Below are 19318 nucleotides of genomic sequence, written 5' to 3'. Positions count from 1 at the left end.
ACATCGAGACTTTCCAGATTAGAAAACAGACGGTGAGGTTCTGACAGCCACTGACGAGACAATAAATTCAACCATTATATCAATGAACAGATTAAATCAAATTATTTAAATTAAATATGAATTATAGAACAAAATGTATTTTTATTTGAATTACCGAATGTCCATTCCGTTACATCTTAATTTTTCTATTTCTTATCGCTCTGTCATATAATCTCTTAAATTAAATATATTTTTAATAGGGGCCTACTTGAGAAAAGTATAAATGAACTAACCATTCATCTATAAATGCATCTTACCTGTCTTCAGTTATTACATAAGGTTATATTTTGATCCACGGTGAAGACCTCTCCCGCGATGCGTCCTAGGGGGTGACACTGCCATGAGTGATGCGCCGGCTGGGTGAACCTCTCCACCATCCACCCCAAGAGTGGAGAAATTACACCCCTCGTCTGGTACCAAACACACGTTCATCGCAGGTAGGACAGCGCTGTATTTATAGATATCTTGATATACTTTTTAGGACCTTTGTGTGTAATTTATTTTATTTTTATGTTAACATGTTGATGATAGATTTGTCATCACTGACTGGTTCTCTGATCCACGACCCTACCTTTTTAAAGGTATCTGTGACCAACAGATGCATATCTGTATTCCCAGTCATGTGAAATCCATAGATTAGGACCTTAATGAATTTATTTCAATTGACTGATTTCCTTAAATGAATTATAACTCAGTAAAATCTTTGTAATTGTTGCATGTTGGGTTCATATTTCTGTTCAGTGTAGAATCACATTTGTTTGAAATTGTCCGTGTATCCTAAATGGAAATATAATAATAATAATAATAATAATAATAATATAATGATATAATACATGACGTTTATAAAAACTGGATCTGTGAACCTGGATGTTTCTCCTGAATCAGACAAACCAGAAACAAATGTTTATTATTCTGGTGGTTTATTCAGAATTTAAAACAATCTGTAGATCCAGTCAGGCAGATTCCATGAAAACAAAATCTTACAAATTAGTATTAAACTGTGGTAAAAATGATACATATTATATATTCGAAGACATAACAGTGCTTCAACAGTGTAAACAACAACATATTGATACCTATAGTGATGATATGGTGGTATCATGGTCAATGTGTATAGTAGTTACATACATTTATACATACATAAAACCTACAGGAGGGTCTCTCTCCAGGAACAGGGTTGGAGAGCACTGGTACCGAGTTATGTAATGGCCACATACCAAAGTACACCTTTTATACACAAAGCTTTGACTCTCAAAATCAATTCATATTTCTTCCAAAAGGGTAATTAGAAGATAGAAAAATTGATAGAAAATATTTTTAACTAATGTCCATTTATGACGTGCCCATGCCAAATTATGCCTGCAGTGTCTCAACTTTAATTTCAACTGTAAAGCTGTGAAACACCATCATATCGTTTATAAACCAGTGGGTCTTTTATGATTAGTATTCAAATATTTATCAGGCAAAGTAATTATTGAACATATTTAAAGTGCTCCATTCAATCCGTATCGCAGAAGTACAACGTTACAGCTTGATTTCAATTTAAAGGCAATGTTCCCGCATCATCGGGAGAATGCATTTACCGTAAACACCGTAGATGACGTCTCCATCTGAAATGACCTTTAAGGTTCTACCACACAGTCTGTCACGCTTCAGCCATCCAGGATGAATAGAGCTGTACGTCTGGTTGTAACGATGAGTGAAATGACATTCATCGATAATATCACAGTACTTTTCCTTGGCAGTAAACAGACAGTGGATTTCTACTGACTGTTAATAACAGTCTGACACGGTAAAACAAGACATTTGTTGAATAATCCTCAACCTAAAGCATAAAGCTAGTCAACTGTAAACTGTTTCACAAGTGCCATTTGTTTTACGTGTTCTTTAGGAAGGAATGTAAAGGAATCATTCTAGACTAGAACCATTCTGTTGTGGAGTGATGTTTGGAACCCTTCTCTAAAGCCGAATGATGTTTGGAACCCTTCTCTAAAGCCGAATGATGTTTGGAACCCTTCTCTAAAGCCGAATGATGTTTGGAACCCTTCTCTAAAGCCGAATGATGTTTGGAACCCTTCTCTAAAGCCGAATGATGTTTGGAACCCTTCTCTAAAGCCGAATGATGTTTGGAACCCTTCTCTAAAGCCGAATGATGTTTGGAACCCTTCTCTAAAGCCGAATGATGTTTGGAACCCTTCTCTAAAGCCAGTTCATTCACAATATACAAAAGTTCCATTTTTTTTGGGGGGGGGGGGGGTGATATTGTGACAGTTTGAAACCCAGTCAGAAGAATACAGATACCTTGACATGTGACACAGCTCTTCTATCTTCTATCCTAACACTGGAGTATGGATCATGGTCAAAAGTAGTCCACTATAGCCTCCCGGGTGGCGTAGCTTTCTATGGTACTGCATCTCAGGGCTAGAGACGTCACTACAGACCCGGGTTCAATCCCAGGCTGTATCACATTTACTCTGTACAACTGTACGGAGAAACAGAACGTACCATTTACTCTGTACAACTATAAAGAGAAACAGAATATTCAATTTACTCTGTACAACTATACAGCTACAGAGGAACATAACATAATATTTACTCTGTACAACTATACAGCTACAGAAGAACAGAACATAATATTTACTCTGTACAACTATACAGCTACGGAGGAACATAACAGCTTCATACATTTATTTACAAAAAGTAATGTGTATGTATGTTGATGAAACAATTAGAAAACACGTCTTAATATCCACATTCTGCATTTGTGATGTCAATATAATAACAATTACCTTATAAAAAAGTATTGCTTAGTAATTAATTAAAACATATCAACAAATCATATTGACAATATTCCTTTTAACAGTTGTTTTGTTTTTTTTCCGATGTATTTCTTTGATACAAAAAGGATTCATGAATAAACACTCCTGTAACTACAGGAGAAAAGTCTCGTAACTATGGTAATACAACTAAATCATACACAGTCTATGTATGTTCCCACCCCAGAAAAACAAAATGGGACCGTTAGACATGGCTGCCGACTTTAAAGGCGAGCCGAGACTGACTGATCTACAAACCACCTTGCATCGTAAATAACTACTCAATATTATTTGTACATCAGCCAGTCACAATTTACCCATGATACCTCACGGTTTTCATGGTCTCCCACTAGGCCAATGGATCCTTCATGTTATATTTGGACTGGTCCTGCCAGAGGGGGGGGGGGGGGGGGGTCAAAGAAAAGCAGCTGAACATGAAAGTACGACATCATCCTCAGTAAGAGCAGGAAGTCAGGCACCATACCTGATCATAGTATAGGGCAGGAAGACAGGCACCATACCTGATCATAGTATAGGGCAGGAAGTCAGGCACCATACCTGATCATAGTATAGAGCAGGAAGTCAGGCACCATACCTGATCATAGTATAGAGCAGGAAGTCAGGCACCATACCTGATCATAGTATAGGGCAGGAAGTCAGGCACCATACCTGATCATAGTATAGGGCAGGAAGTCAGGCACCATACCTGATCATAGTATAGGGCAGAAAGTCAGACACCATACCTGATCATAGTATAGAGCAGGAAGTCAGACACCATACCTGATCATAGTATAGGGCAGGAAGTCAGGCACCATACCTGATCATAGTATAGAGCAGGAAGTCAGGCACCATACCTGATCATAGTATAGAGCAGGAAGTCAGGCACCATACCTGATCATAGTATAGAGCAGGAAGTCAGGCACCATACCTGATCATAGTATAGGGTAGGAAGTCAGGCACCATACCTGATCATAGTATAGGGCAGAAAGTCAGACACCATACCTGATCATAGTATAGGGCAGGAAGTCAGGCACCATACCTGATCATAGTATAGAGCAGGAAGTCAGGCACCATACCTGATCATAGTATAGAGCAGGAAGTCAGGCACCATACCTGATCATAGTATAGAGCAGGAAGTCAGGCACCATACCTGATCATTATAGGGCAGGAAGTCAGGCACCATACCTGATCATAGTATAGGGCAGGAAGTCAGGCACCATACCTGATCATAGTATAGAGCAGGAAGTCAGGCACCATACCTGATCATAGTATAGGGCAGGAAGTCAGGCACCATACCTGATCATAGTATAGAGCAGGAAGTCAGGCACCATACCTGATCATAGTATGGTAGTTGTGTATGTATCAAAGTTCAACTGAACGACAAAAAAATAAAGGTCCAAAGGATTACTGTAAATTATTACTGTAAATTATTACTGTAAATTATTACTGTAAATTATAATTGTCACAGATAATGTAAGTTAATCTTTGGAAAGTGCTTAGAATCACACGTGTGAAAGACTTTTACATTACACCCAACAACCCTCCCATCACAACAGTAAAACAGCCCTGACAGTGGTACAGAAAACACACAAAGCTTGAAGCTCACACAACAGAAACAAAACGTTTACATACATACACGCTTACAAGTTAATCAGATACAGATTGTCTTAAAATATATAGAATATATCACATGGTATATTACAAACATTTGAGTAATGTAATAATAGTGAAAATACAGAGGAATAATACATGTGATACCATGAGGTCCTATTGTGATACCATGAGGTCCTATTGTGATACCATGCGGTCCTATTGTGATACCATGAGGTCCTATTGTGATACCATGAGGTCCTATTGTGATACCATGAGGTCCTATTGTGATACCATGAGGTCCTATTACCATGAGGTCCTACTGTGATACCATGAGGTCCTACTGTGATACCATGAGGTCCTATTGTGATACCATGCGGTCCTATTGTGATACCATGAGGTCCTATTGTGATACCATGACGTCCTACTGTGATACCATGAGGTCCTATTGTGATACCATGACGTCCTATTGTGATACCATGAGGTCCTATTACCATGAGGTCCTATTGTGATACCATGAGGTCCTACTGTGATACCATGAGGTCCTATTGTGATACCATGAAGCCCTATTACCATGAGGTCCTATTGTGATACCATGAGGTCCTATTGTGATACCATGAGGTCGTGATACCATGAGGTCCTATTGTGATACCAGGAGGTCCTATTGTGATACCATGAGGTCGTGATACCATGAGGTCCTATTGTGATACCATGAAGCCCTATTACCATGAGGTCCTATTGTGATACCAGGAGGTCCTACTGTGATACCATGAGGTCCTATTACCATGAGGTCCTATTGTGATACCATGAGGTCCTACTGTGATACCATGAGGTCCTATTGTGATACCATGAGGTCCTATTGTGATACCATGAGGTCCTACTGTGATACCATGAGGTCCTACTGTGATACCATGAGGTCCTACTGTGATACCATGAGGTCCTACTGTGATACCATGAGGTCCTACTGTGATACCATGAGGTCCTACTGTGATACCATGAGGTCCTATTGTGATACCATGAGGTCCTATTGTGATACCATGACGTCCTATTGTGATACCATGAGGTCCTATTGTGATACCATTTGGTCCTATTGTGATACCATGAGGTCCCATTGTGATACCATGAGGTCCTATTGTGATACCATGTGATGCCATGTCATACCATGTGATACCATGTCATACCGTGAATACCATGTGAGGGAGGCAGGTAGCCTAGCGCTTCAGAGCATTGGGCCATTAACCAAAAGGTCACAGGTTCGAATCCCGGAGCCGATTAAGTGAAACATCTTTCAATGTGCTCTTGAGCAAGGCACATAACTCTAATTGCTCCTGTAAGTGTCTCTGGATCAGAGAGTCTGCTAAATGACTCACTACTGTAGTATCTCTGGATCAGAGAGTCTGCTAAATGACTCAATACTGTAGTGGCTCTGGATCAGAGAGTCTGCTAAATGAATCACTACTGTAGTATCTCTGGATCAGAGAGTCTGCTAAATGACTCACTACTGTAGTGGCTTTGGATCAGAGAGTCTGCTAAATGAATCACTACTGTAGTGGCTCTGGATCAGAGAGTCTGTTAAATGACTCACTACTGTAGTGGCTCTGGATCAGAGAGTCTGCTAAATGAATCACTACTGTAGTGGCTCTGGATCAGAGAGTCTGCTAAATGACTCACTACTATAGTGGCTCTGGATCAGAGAGTCTGCTAAATGACTCACTACTGTAGTGGCTCTGGATCAGAGAGTCTGCTAAATGACTCACTACTGTAGTGTCTCTGGATCAGAGAGTCTGCTAAATGACTCACTACTGTAGTGGCTCTGGATCAGAGAGTCTGCTAAATGACTCAGTACTGTAGTGGCTCTGGATCAGAGAGTCTGCTAAATGACTCACTACTGTAAGTGTCTCTGGATCAGAGAGTCTGATAAATGACTCACTACTGTACGTGTCTCTGGATCAGAGAGTCTGTTAAATGACTCACTACTGTAGTGGCTCTGGATCAGAGAGTCTGATAAATGACTCACTACTGTAGTGTCTCTGGATCAGAGAGTCTGCTAAATGACTCACTACTGTAAGTGTCTCTGGATCAGAGAGTCTGTTAAATGACTCACTACTGTAAGTGTCTCTGGATCAGAGTCTGCTAAATGACTCACTACTGTAGTGGCTCTGGATCAGAGTCTGCTAAATGACTCACTACTGTAGTGGCTCTGGATCAGAGAGTCTGCTAAATGACTCACTACTGTAAGTGTCTCTGGATAAGAGAGTCTGCTAAATGACTCACATGTAAATGTCCTATTGTAACAGTGTGGAGCGTCTCTGAAAGATTCTAGGATCTTTTCGGTGTATTTGTTCCACACTGCGCTTCAGTCAGTACATGTTGGGTCCCAAAGACTTTCCTCCCCCTGCCTGGGGTGTCAGGTGGGCTGATTCACCCCAACAGAGAGGGGCCAGAGAGAGAGAGAGAGTGGGCCAGAGAGAGAGAGAGGGGCCAGAGAGAGAGAGGGGGCCAGAGAGAGAGAGGGGGGCCAGAGAGAGAGAGGGGGGCCAGAGAGAGAGAGGGGGGCCAGAGAGAGAGAGGGGGGCCAGAGAGAGAGAGAGGGGCCAGAGAGAGAGAGAGGGGCCAGAGAGAGAGAGGGGCCAGAGAGAGAGAGGGGCCAGAGGAGGGGGGGGGGCAGAGAGAGAGGGGGGCCAGAGAGAGGGGCTGGTAGTAGGTGAGCAGCAGTCATGTTTTGGGAGGGATGGGATGGATGGATAGCAGCCAGGGGGAGGTGGGGAGACTGGGCTGCCTCAAGGTCCTCCAGAGGAGGCGAGGTGGAGAGATCACAGACTGGGCTCGACAAAAGAGAGGTGAGGTGGAGAGATCACAGACTGGGTTTCCCGAACATCCTCCTACATTCCATGACCCCTGCTCCTGGGGGCCGGTCACAGTTGTGTGTCAGCTTCACCTGGCTGGGGCTGAGGCGGTCGTAAGCAACCTTGTACTCACGATCAAACGCATCTGGAACAGAGAAGCAAGGGAAGGGTTAGTTTATAATCACTATTACTGATCATGATGTGGTTGTTTAACCTACTAGGCGACCATGATGGTAGAATACAACAGGGTTACTAGGCGACCATGATGGTAGAATACAACAGGGTTACTAGGCAACCATGATGGTAGAATACAACAGGCTTACTTAGCGACCATGATGGTAGAATACAACAGGCTTACTTAGCGACCATGATGGTAGAATACAACAGGGTTACTTAGCGACCATGATGGTAGAATACAACAGGGTTACTTAGCGACCATGATGGTAGAATACAACAGGGTTACATAGCGACCATGATGGTAGAATACAACAGGGTTACTTAGCGACCATGATGGTAGAATACAACAGGGTTACTTAGCGACCATGATGGTAGAATACAACAGGGTTACATAGCGACCATGATGGTAGAATACAACAGGCTTACTTAGAGACCATGATGGGAGAATACAACAGACACAGAATCAGACTGTGAAGCAACACACATACACATACTAGGATTATGTGTTGTAGATATGTGGAATTAGAGTAGTGGCTAAAGGAACACACTTAATACTGTGAACGCTGCGTGTAACACATCCGGTGTCAGGATAAATAAAAAGCCAGGTCTGCTAACTTTCTTTAATTATGTTTAATTACCGCAGACAATGAATGGCAAATGCAATTTTCGTATATACGGGTTCGCTGTATCACCGCGCAGGGTTAACAGGAACAGAAGTACGTAAACAGCTGTTCTTATACCGTGATGACGTAGTTTCAACGCGTCTGTTGGCCTATCACAGTAGAGGCTGGGCGCGGTTTAGACTTTGCCCCGCCTTTGCTTTGCGTTCCTTTTGTCCACATCTGGTTGCTGGGTAGATTAGATCCGTCTTGTGTCTGTCGATTCTACACTGAAATAGTTCCTAATATGGTATTGTCCAGTATTCTAATCTCCTGGTTGGTCTAGAGAGATGCACCACTCCCCTCTCCAGACTGTCCACAACTTTTATGGCCTGTGTTGGTCAGTCCTTACACCTACACACACACCCCCCTCTGTATTGCTTGTGTGTGTGTGTAACAAAACAATATTCATCTTCAAACAGGCTATAGTGCATAAACATAAATCCTAACAATACTTTTGAAAGTGTTATAAAATGTAATGTCATGTAATATTTTAAATTGTATATAACTGCCTTAATTTTGCTGGACCCCAGGAAGAGCAGCTGCTGCCTTGGCAGGAACTAATGGGGATCCATAATAAACCCCAGGAAGAGTAGCTGCTGCCTTAGCAGGAACTAATGGGGATCCATAATAAACCCCAGGAAGAGTAGCTGCTGCCTTGGCAGGAACTAATGGGGATCCATAATAAACCCCAGGAAGAGTAGCTGCTGCCTTGGCAGGAACTAATGGGGATCCATAATAAACCCCAGGAAGAGTAGCTGCTGCCTTGGCAGGAACTAATGGGGATCCATAATAAACCCCAGGAAGAGTAGCTGCTGCCTTGGCAGGAACTAATGGGGATCCATAATAAACCCCAGGAAGAGTAGCTGCTGCCTTGGCAACAGGAACTAATGGAGATCCATAATAAACCCCAGGAAGAGTAGCTGCTGCCTTAGCAGGAACTAATGGGGATCCATAATAAACCCCAGGAAGAGTAGCTGCTGCCTTGGCAGGAACTAATGGGGATCCATAATAAACCCCAGGAAGAGTAGCTGCTGACTTGGCAGGAACTAATGGGGATCCATAATAAATCCCAGGAAGAGTAGCTGCTGCCTTAGCAGGAACTAATGGGGATCCATAATAAACCCCAGGAAGAGTAGCTGCTGCCTTGGCAGGAACTAATGGGGATCCGTAATAAACCCCAGGAAGAGTAGCTGCTGCCTTGGCAGGAACTAATGGGGATCCATTATAAATAGGAGCGGCAGGTAGCCTAGTGGTTAGAGTGTTGGACTAGTTACCGAAAGGTTGCAAGATCGAATCCCCGAGCTGACAAGGTACAACGCTGTCGTTCTGCCCCTGAACAAGTCAGTTAACCCACTGTTCCTAGGCCGTCATTGTAAATAAGAATTTGTTCTTAACTGACCTGCCTAGTTTAATAAAGGTTAAAACACAAACATGTGACAAACGTGAAACATTTTCCTATGTATTTCTCTCGAGCTTCAAGGGACGAAGAAAGCATAGAGAGAAAGATAATGGTTTCAACTCACCAATATTGATGTTGCTCTTCCCCAGAGCGGTCAGCGCCAGGAAGAGGAGATCTCTGTACAGACTCCTGTAGAATAGAGAGAGAGACTGGATTGTGTGTATACAGACAGACAGAGGGATTGACAGGCTCAGTCAGACAGGACGATTTAAGGACACCATTTTACTACTCTTAACACCACTATCGCCAACGCCCACCGCCCAACGCCCACCGCCCACCGCCCAACGCCCACCGACGTTAGATTTTGTAAATCTATGCGCTGCTCCATCCTGACTCTTCCTAAACATTAGTATTTGACTCAGTTGTCTGAATTTATCACAAGGACAAAGCTTTTTTGCTGCTCTTTTCAAACAGCTAGAACTACCTTAAAGGGGACAAGACAAATGTGGCGTACGGCGTTGGTACCCAGACGCCAATGTGTCTCTCTCCTCATCGAATGAATAACATCAATGGATGAATGGGTAATGGGTGACAGAAACTGTGGGTGATACCAATGATATAATGGGTGATATAATGCGCACATGAATTCACGATTGAATTTGAATGAACTGATTGATGAGGATGATGAGGGTGATGAGGGTGATGAGGGTGATGAAGCAGCAGCGTCCTGATCCTCGTCTTCCTCACAACAGATCACACAGTACTAATAAGATTTAACTAGACTGTATAATTTACTATCTAGTACTAATAAGGTTTAACTAGACTGTATAACTTACTATCTAGTACTAATGTGTAACTAGACTGTACAACTTACTATCTAGTACTAATAATGTGTAACTAGACTGTATAACTTACTATCCAGTACTAATAAGGTTTAACTAGACTGTATAACTTACTATCTAGTACTAATTAAATCTATAAATGAAAGTAATTAAATGTATTACACTGCCATTTGTTTATTGTAAGAGTATCAAAACTCTGTTTTATAGGGCTCCGTGAGAAGGACTGTTAATGGGGTGAGTCTCAATACCTCTGTTTTATAGGGCTCCATGAGAAGGACTGTTAATGGGGTGAGTCTCAATACCTCTGTTTTATAGGGCTCCGTGAGAAGGACTGTTAATGGGGTGAGTCTCAATACCTCTGTTTTATAGGGCTCCATGAGAAGGACTGTTAATGGGGTGAGTCTCAATACCTCTGTTTTATAGTGCTCCGTGAGAAGGACTGTTAATGGGGTGAGTCTCAATACCTCTGTTTTATAGGGCTCCGTGAGAAGGACTGTTAATGGGGTGAGTCTCAATACCTCTGTTTTATAGGGCTCCATGAGAAGGACTGTTAACGGGGTGAGTCTCAATACCTCTGTTTTATAGGGCTCCGTGAGAAGGACTGTTAATGGGGATGTCTCAATACCTCTGTTTTATAGGGCTCTGTGAGAAGGACTGTTAATGGGGTGAGTCTCAATACCTCTGTTTTATAGGGCTCCATGAGAAGGACTGTTAATGGGGTGAGTCTCAACACCTCTGTTTTATAGGGCTCCATGAGAAGGACTGTTAATGGGGTGAGTCTCAATACCTCTGTTTTATAGGGCTCCATGAGAAGGACTGTTAATGGGGTGAGTCTCAACACCTCTGTTTTATAGGGCTCCATGAGAAGGACTGTTAACGGGGTGAGTCTCAATACCTCTGTTTTATAGGGCTCCATGAGAAGGACTGTTAATGGGGTGAGTCTCAATACCTCTATTTTATAGGGCTCCATGAGAAGGACTGTTAATGGGGTGAGTCTCAATACCTTTGTTTTATAGTGCTCCGTGAGAAGGGCTGTTAATGGGGTGAGTCTCAATACCTCTGTTTTATAGGGCTCCATGAGAAGGACTGTTAATGGGGTGAGTCTCAATACCTCTGTTTTATAGTGCTCCGTGAGAAGGACTGTTAATGGGGTGAGTCTCAATACCTCTGTTTTATAGGGCTCCATGAGAAGGACTGTTAATGGGGTGAGTCTCAATACCTCTGTTTTATAGGGCTCCATGAGAAGGACTGTTAATGGGGTGAGTCTCAATACCTCTGTTTTATAGGGCTCCATGAGAAGGACTGTTAATGGGGTGAGTCTCAATACCTCTGTTTTATAGGGCTCCATGAGAAGGACTGTTAAAGGGGTGAGTCTCAATACCTCTGTTTTATAGGGCTCCGTGAGAAGGACTGTTAATGGGGTGAGTCTCAATACCTCTGTTTTATAGGGCTCCATGAGAAGGACTGTTAATGGGGTGAGTCTCAATACCTCTGTTTTATAGGGCTCCCTGAGAAGGACTGTTAATGGGGTGAGTCTCAATACCTCTGTTTTATAGTGCTCCGTGAGAAGGACTGTTAATGGGGTGAGTCTCAATACCTCTGTTTTATAGGGCTCCATGAGAAGGACTGTTAATGGGGTGAGTCTCAATACCTCTGTTTTATAGGGCTCCATGAGAAGGACTGTTAATGGGGTGAGTCTCAATACCTCTGTTTTATAGGGCTCCATGAGAAGGACTGTTAAAGGGGTGAGTCTCAATACCTCTGTTTTATAGGGCTCCGTGAGAAGGACTGTTAATGGGGTGAGTCTCAATACCTCTGTTTTATAGGGCTCCATGAGAAGGACTGTTAATGGGGTGAGTCTCAATACCTCTGTTTTATAGGGCTCCCTGAGAAGGACTGTTAATGGGGTGAGTCTCAATACCTCTGTTTTATAGGGCTCCATGAGAAGGACTGTTAACGGGATGAGTCTCAATACCTCTGTTTTATAGTGCTCCGTGAGAAGGACTGTTAATGGGGTGAGTCTCAATACCTCTATTTTATAGTGCTCCGTGAGAAGGACTGTTAATGGGGTGAGTCTCAATACCTCTGTTTTATAGGGCTCCATGAGAAGGACTGTTAATGGGGTGAGTCTCAATACCTCTGTTTTATAGGGCTCCATGAGAAGGACTGTTAATGGGGTGAGTCTCAATACCTCTGTTTTATAGGGCTCCATGAGAAGGACTGTTAATGGGGTGAGTCTCAATACCTCTGTTTTATAGGGCTCCATGAGAAGGACTGTTAAAGGGGTGAGTCTCAATACCTCTGTTTTATAGGGCTCCGTGAGAAGGACTGTTAATGGGGTGAGTCTCAATACCTCTGTTTTATAGGGCTCCATGAGAAGGACTGTTAATGGGGTGAGTCTCAATACCTCTGTTTTATAGGGCTCCCTGAGAAGGACTGTTAATGGGGTGAGTCTCAATACCTCTGTTTTATAGGGCTCCATGAGAAGGACTGTTAACGGGATGAGTCTCAATACCTCTGTTTTATAGGGCTCCATGAGAAGGACTGTTAATGGGGTGAGTCTCAATACCTCTGTTTTATAGGGCTCCGTGAGAAGGACTGTTAATGGGGTGAGTCTCAATACCTCTGTTTTATAGGGCTCCGTGAGAAGGTGGACATTGTTCATGCAGGAATTAAACCAATCACACACTGCAGTATTCAAACTTGTTTTTTGAATAACTGCTAAGTCACACTTTTTAAACTGTTACAGTGCCTGGACTTGCCTGGACTTCATGTGCGCGTGTGTGTGTCTGTGTAGATGTCATTCCCCATACCTCTGTCTGCTGAAGCCCAGCTCTGGTCCCAGCAGCTGTAGGATCTGACTCATGGGCTGGTAGACATCCCCCTTCTGGATGCTCCTCACTATACCCTGTAGGACCTCAGAGGAGAAGAGATGGTCCTGGGGCTGGTCCTCCTCATACACTGTTCCACTGGCTGAGGGGATAGAGACTAGAGAGAGACAGGGACACATAGTTAGCACCTAGACAGGGACAGAGACAGGAGGGGTTGGACTCTACAGAGAGACAGGAGGGTTAGACTCTACAGAGAGACAGGAGGGTTAGACTCTACAGAGAGACAGGAGGGGTTAGACTCTACAGAGAGACAGGAGGGTTAGACTCTACAGAGAGACAGGAGGGTTAGACTCTACAGAGAGACAGGAGGGTTAGACTCTACAGAGAGACAGGAGGGTTAGACTCTACAGAGAGACAGGAGGGTTAGACTCTACAGAGAGACAGGAGGGTTAGACTCTACAGAGAGACAGGAGGGTTAGACTCTACAGAGAGACAGGAGGGGTTAGACTCTACAGAGAGACAGGAGGGTTAGACTCTACAGAGAGACAGGAGGGTTAGACTCTACAGAGAGACAGGAGGGTTAGACTCTACAGAGAGACAGGAGGGTTAGACTCTACAGAGAGACAGGAGGGGTTAGACTCTACAGAGAGACAGGAGGGTTAGACTCTACAGAGAGACAGGAGGGTTAGACTCTACAGAGAGACAGGAGGGTTAGACTCTACAGAGAGACAGGAGGGTTAGACTCTACAGAGAGACAGGAGGGTTTAGACTCTACAGAGAGACAGGAGGGGTTAGACTCTACAGAGAGACAGGAGGGTTAGACTCTACAGAGAGACAGGAGGGTTAGACTCTACAGAGAGACAGGAGGGTTAGACTCTACAGAGAGACAGGAGGGTTAGACTCTACAGAGAGACAGGAGGGTTAGACTCTACAGAGAGACAGGAGGGTTAGACTCTACAGAGAGACAGGAGGGGTTAGACTCTACAGAGAGACACGAGGGTTAGACTCTACAGAGAGACAGGAGGGTTAGACTCTACAGAGAGACAGGAGGGTTAGACTCTACAGAGAGACAGGAGGGTTAGACTCTACAGAGAGACAGGAGGGGTTAGACTCTACAGAGAGACAGGAGGGGTTAGACTCTACAGAGAGACAGGAGGGTTAGACTCTACAGAGAGACAGGAGGGTTAGACTCTACAGAGAGACAGGAGGGTTAGACTCTACAGAGAGACAGGAGGGTTAGACTCTACAGAGAGACAGGAGGGTTAGACTCTACAGAGAGACAGGAGGGTTAGACTCTACAGAGAGACAGGAGGGTTAGACTCTACAGAGAGACAGGAGGGTTAGACTCTACAGAGAGACAGGAGGGGTTAGACTCTACAGAGAGACAGGAGGGGTTAGACTCTACAGAGAGACAGGAGGGTTAGACTCTACAGAGAGACAGGAGGGGTTAGACTCTACAGAGAGACAGGAGGGGTTAGACTCTACAGAGAGACAGGAGGGTTAGACTCTACAGAGAGACAGGAGGGTTAGACTCTACAGAGAGACAGGAGGGGTTAGACTCTACAGAGAGACAGGAGGGGTTAGACTCTACAGAGAGACAGGAGGGTTAGACTCTACAGAGAGACAGGAGGGTTAGACTCTACAGAGAGACAGGAGGGGTTAGACTCTACAGAGAGACAGGAGGGGTTAGACTCTACAGAGAGACAGGAGGGTTAGACTCTACAGAGAGACAGGAGGGTTAGACTCTACAGAGAGACAGGAGGGTTAGACTCTACAGAGAGACAGGAGGGTTAGACTCTACAGAGAGACAGGAGGGGTTAGACTCTACAGAGAGACAGGAGGGTTAGACTCTACAGAGAGACAGGAGGGTTAGACTCTACAGAGAGACAGGAGGGTTAGACTCTACAGAGAGACAGGAGGGGTTAGACTCTACAGAGAGACAGGAGGGTTAGACTCTACAGAGAGACAGGAGGGGTTAGACTCTACAGAGAGACAGGAGGGGTTAGACTCTACAGAGAGACAGGAGGGTTAGACTCTACAGAGAGACAGGAGGGGTTAGACTCTACAGAGAGACAGGAGGGTTAGACTCTACAGAGAGACAGGAGGGTTAGACTCTACAGAGAGACAGGAGGGTTACTCTACAGAGAGACAGGAGGGTTAGACTCTACAGAGAGACAGGAGGGTTAGACTCTACAGAGAGACAGGAGGGTTAGACTCTACAGAGAGACAGGAGGGTTAGACTCTACAGAGAGACAGGAGGGGTTAGACTCTACAGAGAGACAGGAGGGTTAGACTCTACAGAGAGACAGGAGGGTTAGACTCTACAGAGAGACAGGAGGGTTAGACTCTACAGAGAGACAGGAGGGTTAGACTCTACAGAGAGACAGGAGGGTTTAGACTCTACAGAGAGACAGGAGGGGTTAGACTCTACAGAGAGACAGGAGGGTTAGACTCTACAGAGAGACAGGAGGGTTAGACTCTACAGAGAGACAGGAGGGTTACACTCTACAGAGAGACAGGAGGGTTAGACTCTACAGAGAGACAGGAGGGTTAGACTCTACAGAGAGACAGGAGGGGTTAGACTCTACAGAGAGACAGGAGGGTTAGACTCTACAGAGAGACAGGAGGGTTAGACTCTACAGAGAGACAGGAGGGTTAGACTCTACAGAGAGACAGGAGGGTTTAGACTCTACAGAGAGACAGGAGGGTTTAGACTCTACAGAGAGACAGGAGGGTTAGACTCTACAGAGAGACAGGAGGGTTAGACTCTACAGAGAGACAGGAGGGTTAGACTCTACAGAGAGACAGGAGGGTTAGACTCTACAGAGAGACAGGAGGGTTAGACTCTACAGAGAGACAGGAGGGTTAGACTCTACAGAGAGACAGGAGGGTTAGACTCTACAGAGAGACAGGAGGGTTAGACTCTACAGAGAGACAGGAGGGTTAGACTCTACAGAGAGACAGGAGGGGTTAGACTCTACAGAGAGACAGGAGGGTTAGACTCTACAGAGAGACAGGAGGGTTAGACTCTACAGAGAGACAGGAGGGTTAGACTCTACAGAGAGACAGGAGGGTTAGACTCTACAGAGAGACAGGAGGGGTTAGACTCTACAGAGAGACAGGAGGGTTAGACTCTACAGAGAGACAGGAGGGTTAGACTCTACAGAGAGACAGGAGGGTTAGACTCTACAGAGAGACAGGAGGGGTTAGACTCTACAGAGAGACAGGAGGGTTAGACTCTACAGAGAGACAGGAGGGGTTAGACTCTACAGAGAGACAGGAGGGGTTAGACTCTACAGAGAGACAGGAGGGTTAGACTCTACAGAGAGACAGGAGGGGTTGGACTCTACAGAGAGACAGGAGGGGTTGGACTCTACAGAGAGACAGGAGGGTTAGACTCTACAGAGAGACAGGAGGGTTAGACTCTACAGAGAGACAGGAGGGTTAGACTCTACAGAGAGACAGGAGGGTTAGACTCTACAGAGAGACAGGAGGGGTTAGACTCTACAGAGAGACAGGAGGGTTAGACTCTACAGAGAGACAGGAGGGTTAGACTCTACAGAGAGACAGGAGGGGTTAGACTCTACAGAGAGACAGGAGGGTTGGACTCTACAGAGAGACAGGAGGGTTAGACTCTACAGAGAGACAGGAGGGGTTAGACTCTACAGAGAGACAGGAGGGTTAGACTCTACAGAGAGACAGGAGGGTTGGACTCTACAGAGAGACAGGAGGGTTAGACTCTACAGAGAGACAGGAGGGTTAGACTCTACAGAGAGACAGGAGGGTTAGACTCTACAGAGAGACAGGAGGGTTAGACTCTACAGAGAGACAGGAGGGTTAGACTCTACAGAGAGACAGGAGGGTTAGACTCTACAGAGAGACAGGAGGGTTAGACTCTACAGAGAGACAGGAGGGTTAGACTCTACAGAGAGACAGGAGGGGTTAGACTCTACAGAGAGACAGGAGGGGTTAGACTCTACAGAGAGACAGGAGGGTTAGACTCTACAGAGAGACAGGAGGGTTAGACTCTACAGAGAGACAGGAGGGGTTAGACTCTACAGAGAGACAGGAGGGGTTAGACTCTACAGAGAGACAGAGACAGAGACAGAGACAGGAGCAGGAGTGTAAAGAACGTCACGCTTCTTGCTTAGCGAGTCCCATTTCTGCCTGATTCGGCTCAGACTGAGACTACTCAATCACATGACTTCCTCCAGGGGCAATTAAACCCATCACGCTATTGAAAAAGGCCTTCTTAAATGATCAACAATCGGAGGAGGGAGTTTCACAGATCTGCTCCAGGAACAGGAGGTAATATTTACCATGTCTCTTACCATTGTCACAGTGATTAGACTAGAGGGAACAGCAATGTACTGAAAAGTAGGGAGGCCCATCATTGACCGAGAGCAGTGATTTAATCGGTTTGAAGTTTGGAAAATCACTTTATAAATCCGATCGATTGTGATGACTTACAGTGTGCGTGCCAGAGCATGTATAGAGCCTGGACAGAGTCCTGGTGTAGTGACGGGTTGTCCCACAGGATGCGGACCAGGACATGTTTACTGTCCTCTGAAGACACGCTCTGGGCTGGGACCTGACAGGAGAGAGAGCACGGGAGAACATTAGAAAGAGAACACAAATCACTGTCTCTTCTGTTTCCATGACAACTGCTCCGATCCGGCTTGAAGGAACATGTAAAAGACAACTCATACGCGTTCTGTACGTCACCCGAGGGACAACAACAAACGCCCTAGATCCAACAACAAACGCCCTAGATCCAACAACAAACGCCCTAGGAACAACAACAAACGCCCTAGGAACAACAACAAACGCCCTAGATCCAACAACAAACGCCCTAGATCCAACAACAAACGCCCTAGGAACAACAACAAACGCCCTAGGAACAACAACAAACGCCCTAGGAACAACAACAAACGCCCTAGGAACAACAACAAACGCCCTAGGAACAACAACAAACGCCCTAGGAACAACAACAAACGCCCTAGGAACAACAACAAACGCCCTAGGAACAACAACAAACGCCCTAGGAACAACAACAAACGCCCTAGATCCAACAACAAACGCCCTAGGAACAACAACAAACGCCCTAGGAACAACAACAAACGCCCTAGGAACAACAACAAACGCCCTAGGAACAACAACAAACGCCCTAGGAACAACAACAAACGCCCTAGATACAACAACAAACGCCCTAGATCCAACAACAAACACCCTAGATCCAACAACAAACGCCCTAGATCCAACAACAAACGCCCTAGATCCAACAACAAACGCCCTAGGAACAACAACAAACGCCCTAGATCCAACAACAAACGCCCTAGGAACAACAACAAACGCCCTAGGAACAACAACAAACGCCCTAGGAACAACAACAAACGCCCTAGGAACAACAACAAACGCCCTAGATCCAACAACAAACGCCCTAGATCCAACAACAAACGCCCTAGATCCAACAACAAACGCCCTAGATCCAACAACAAACGCCCTAGGAACAACAACAAACGCCCTAGGAACAACAACAAACGCCCTAGGAACAACAACAAACGCCCTAGGAACAACAACAAACGCCCTAGGAACAACAACAAACGCCCTAGGAACAACAACAAACGCCCTAGGAACAACAACAAACGCCCTAGATCCAACAACAAACGCCCTAGGAACAACAACAAACGCCCTAGGAACAACAACAAACGCCCTAGGAACAACAACAAACGCCCTAGGAACAACAACAAACGCCCTAGGTCCAACAACAAACGCCCTAGATCCAACAACAAACGCCCTAGGAACAACAACAAACGCCCTAGGAACAACAACAAACGCCCTAGGAACAACAACAAACGCCCTAGGAACAACAACAAACGCCCTAGGAACAACAACAAACGCCCTAGGGACAACAACAAACGCCCTAGGAACAACAACAAACGCCCTAGGAACAACAACAAACGCCCTAGATCCAACAACAAACGCCCTAGGAACAACAACAAACGCCCTAGGAACAACAACAAACGCCCTAGGAACAACAACAAACGCCCTAGGAACAACAACAAACGCCCTAGGAACAACAACAAACGCCCTAGGAACAACAACAAATGCCCTAG

General features: G+C 45.0%; 1 protein-coding gene across 1 annotated transcript in view; it reads right to left on the bottom strand.

Annotated features, from left to right (window-relative positions):
* Nucleotides 1-7151: 7151 nt before the first annotated feature.
* The window catches only part of dennd4a (DENN/MADD domain containing 4A), an 87801-nt gene continuing 75634 nt past the window's right edge, over nucleotides 7152-19318 (bottom strand). Inside the window, exons 27-30 of the mRNA XM_038984282.1 lie at nucleotides 17673-17793; nucleotides 13185-13359; nucleotides 9654-9718; nucleotides 7152-7436 (exon numbers count right to left, since the gene is read on the bottom strand). Coding sequence (XP_038840210.1) covers nucleotides 7300-7436; nucleotides 9654-9718; nucleotides 13185-13359; nucleotides 17673-17793 — 498 coding nt within the window. The 3' untranslated portion in view covers nucleotides 7152-7299. The remainder of the gene's footprint in view (nucleotides 7437-9653; nucleotides 9719-13184; nucleotides 13360-17672; nucleotides 17794-19318) is intronic.

This window comes from Salvelinus namaycush, unplaced genomic scaffold (assembly GCF_016432855.1).
Source record: "Salvelinus namaycush isolate Seneca unplaced genomic scaffold, SaNama_1.0 Scaffold226, whole genome shotgun sequence".
In the NCBI taxonomy this organism is placed as follows: domain Eukaryota; kingdom Metazoa; phylum Chordata; class Actinopteri; order Salmoniformes; family Salmonidae; genus Salvelinus; species Salvelinus namaycush.
The sequence above is the reverse complement of the archived record's forward strand: the minus strand, read 5'-3'. Positions and strand labels throughout refer to the sequence as shown.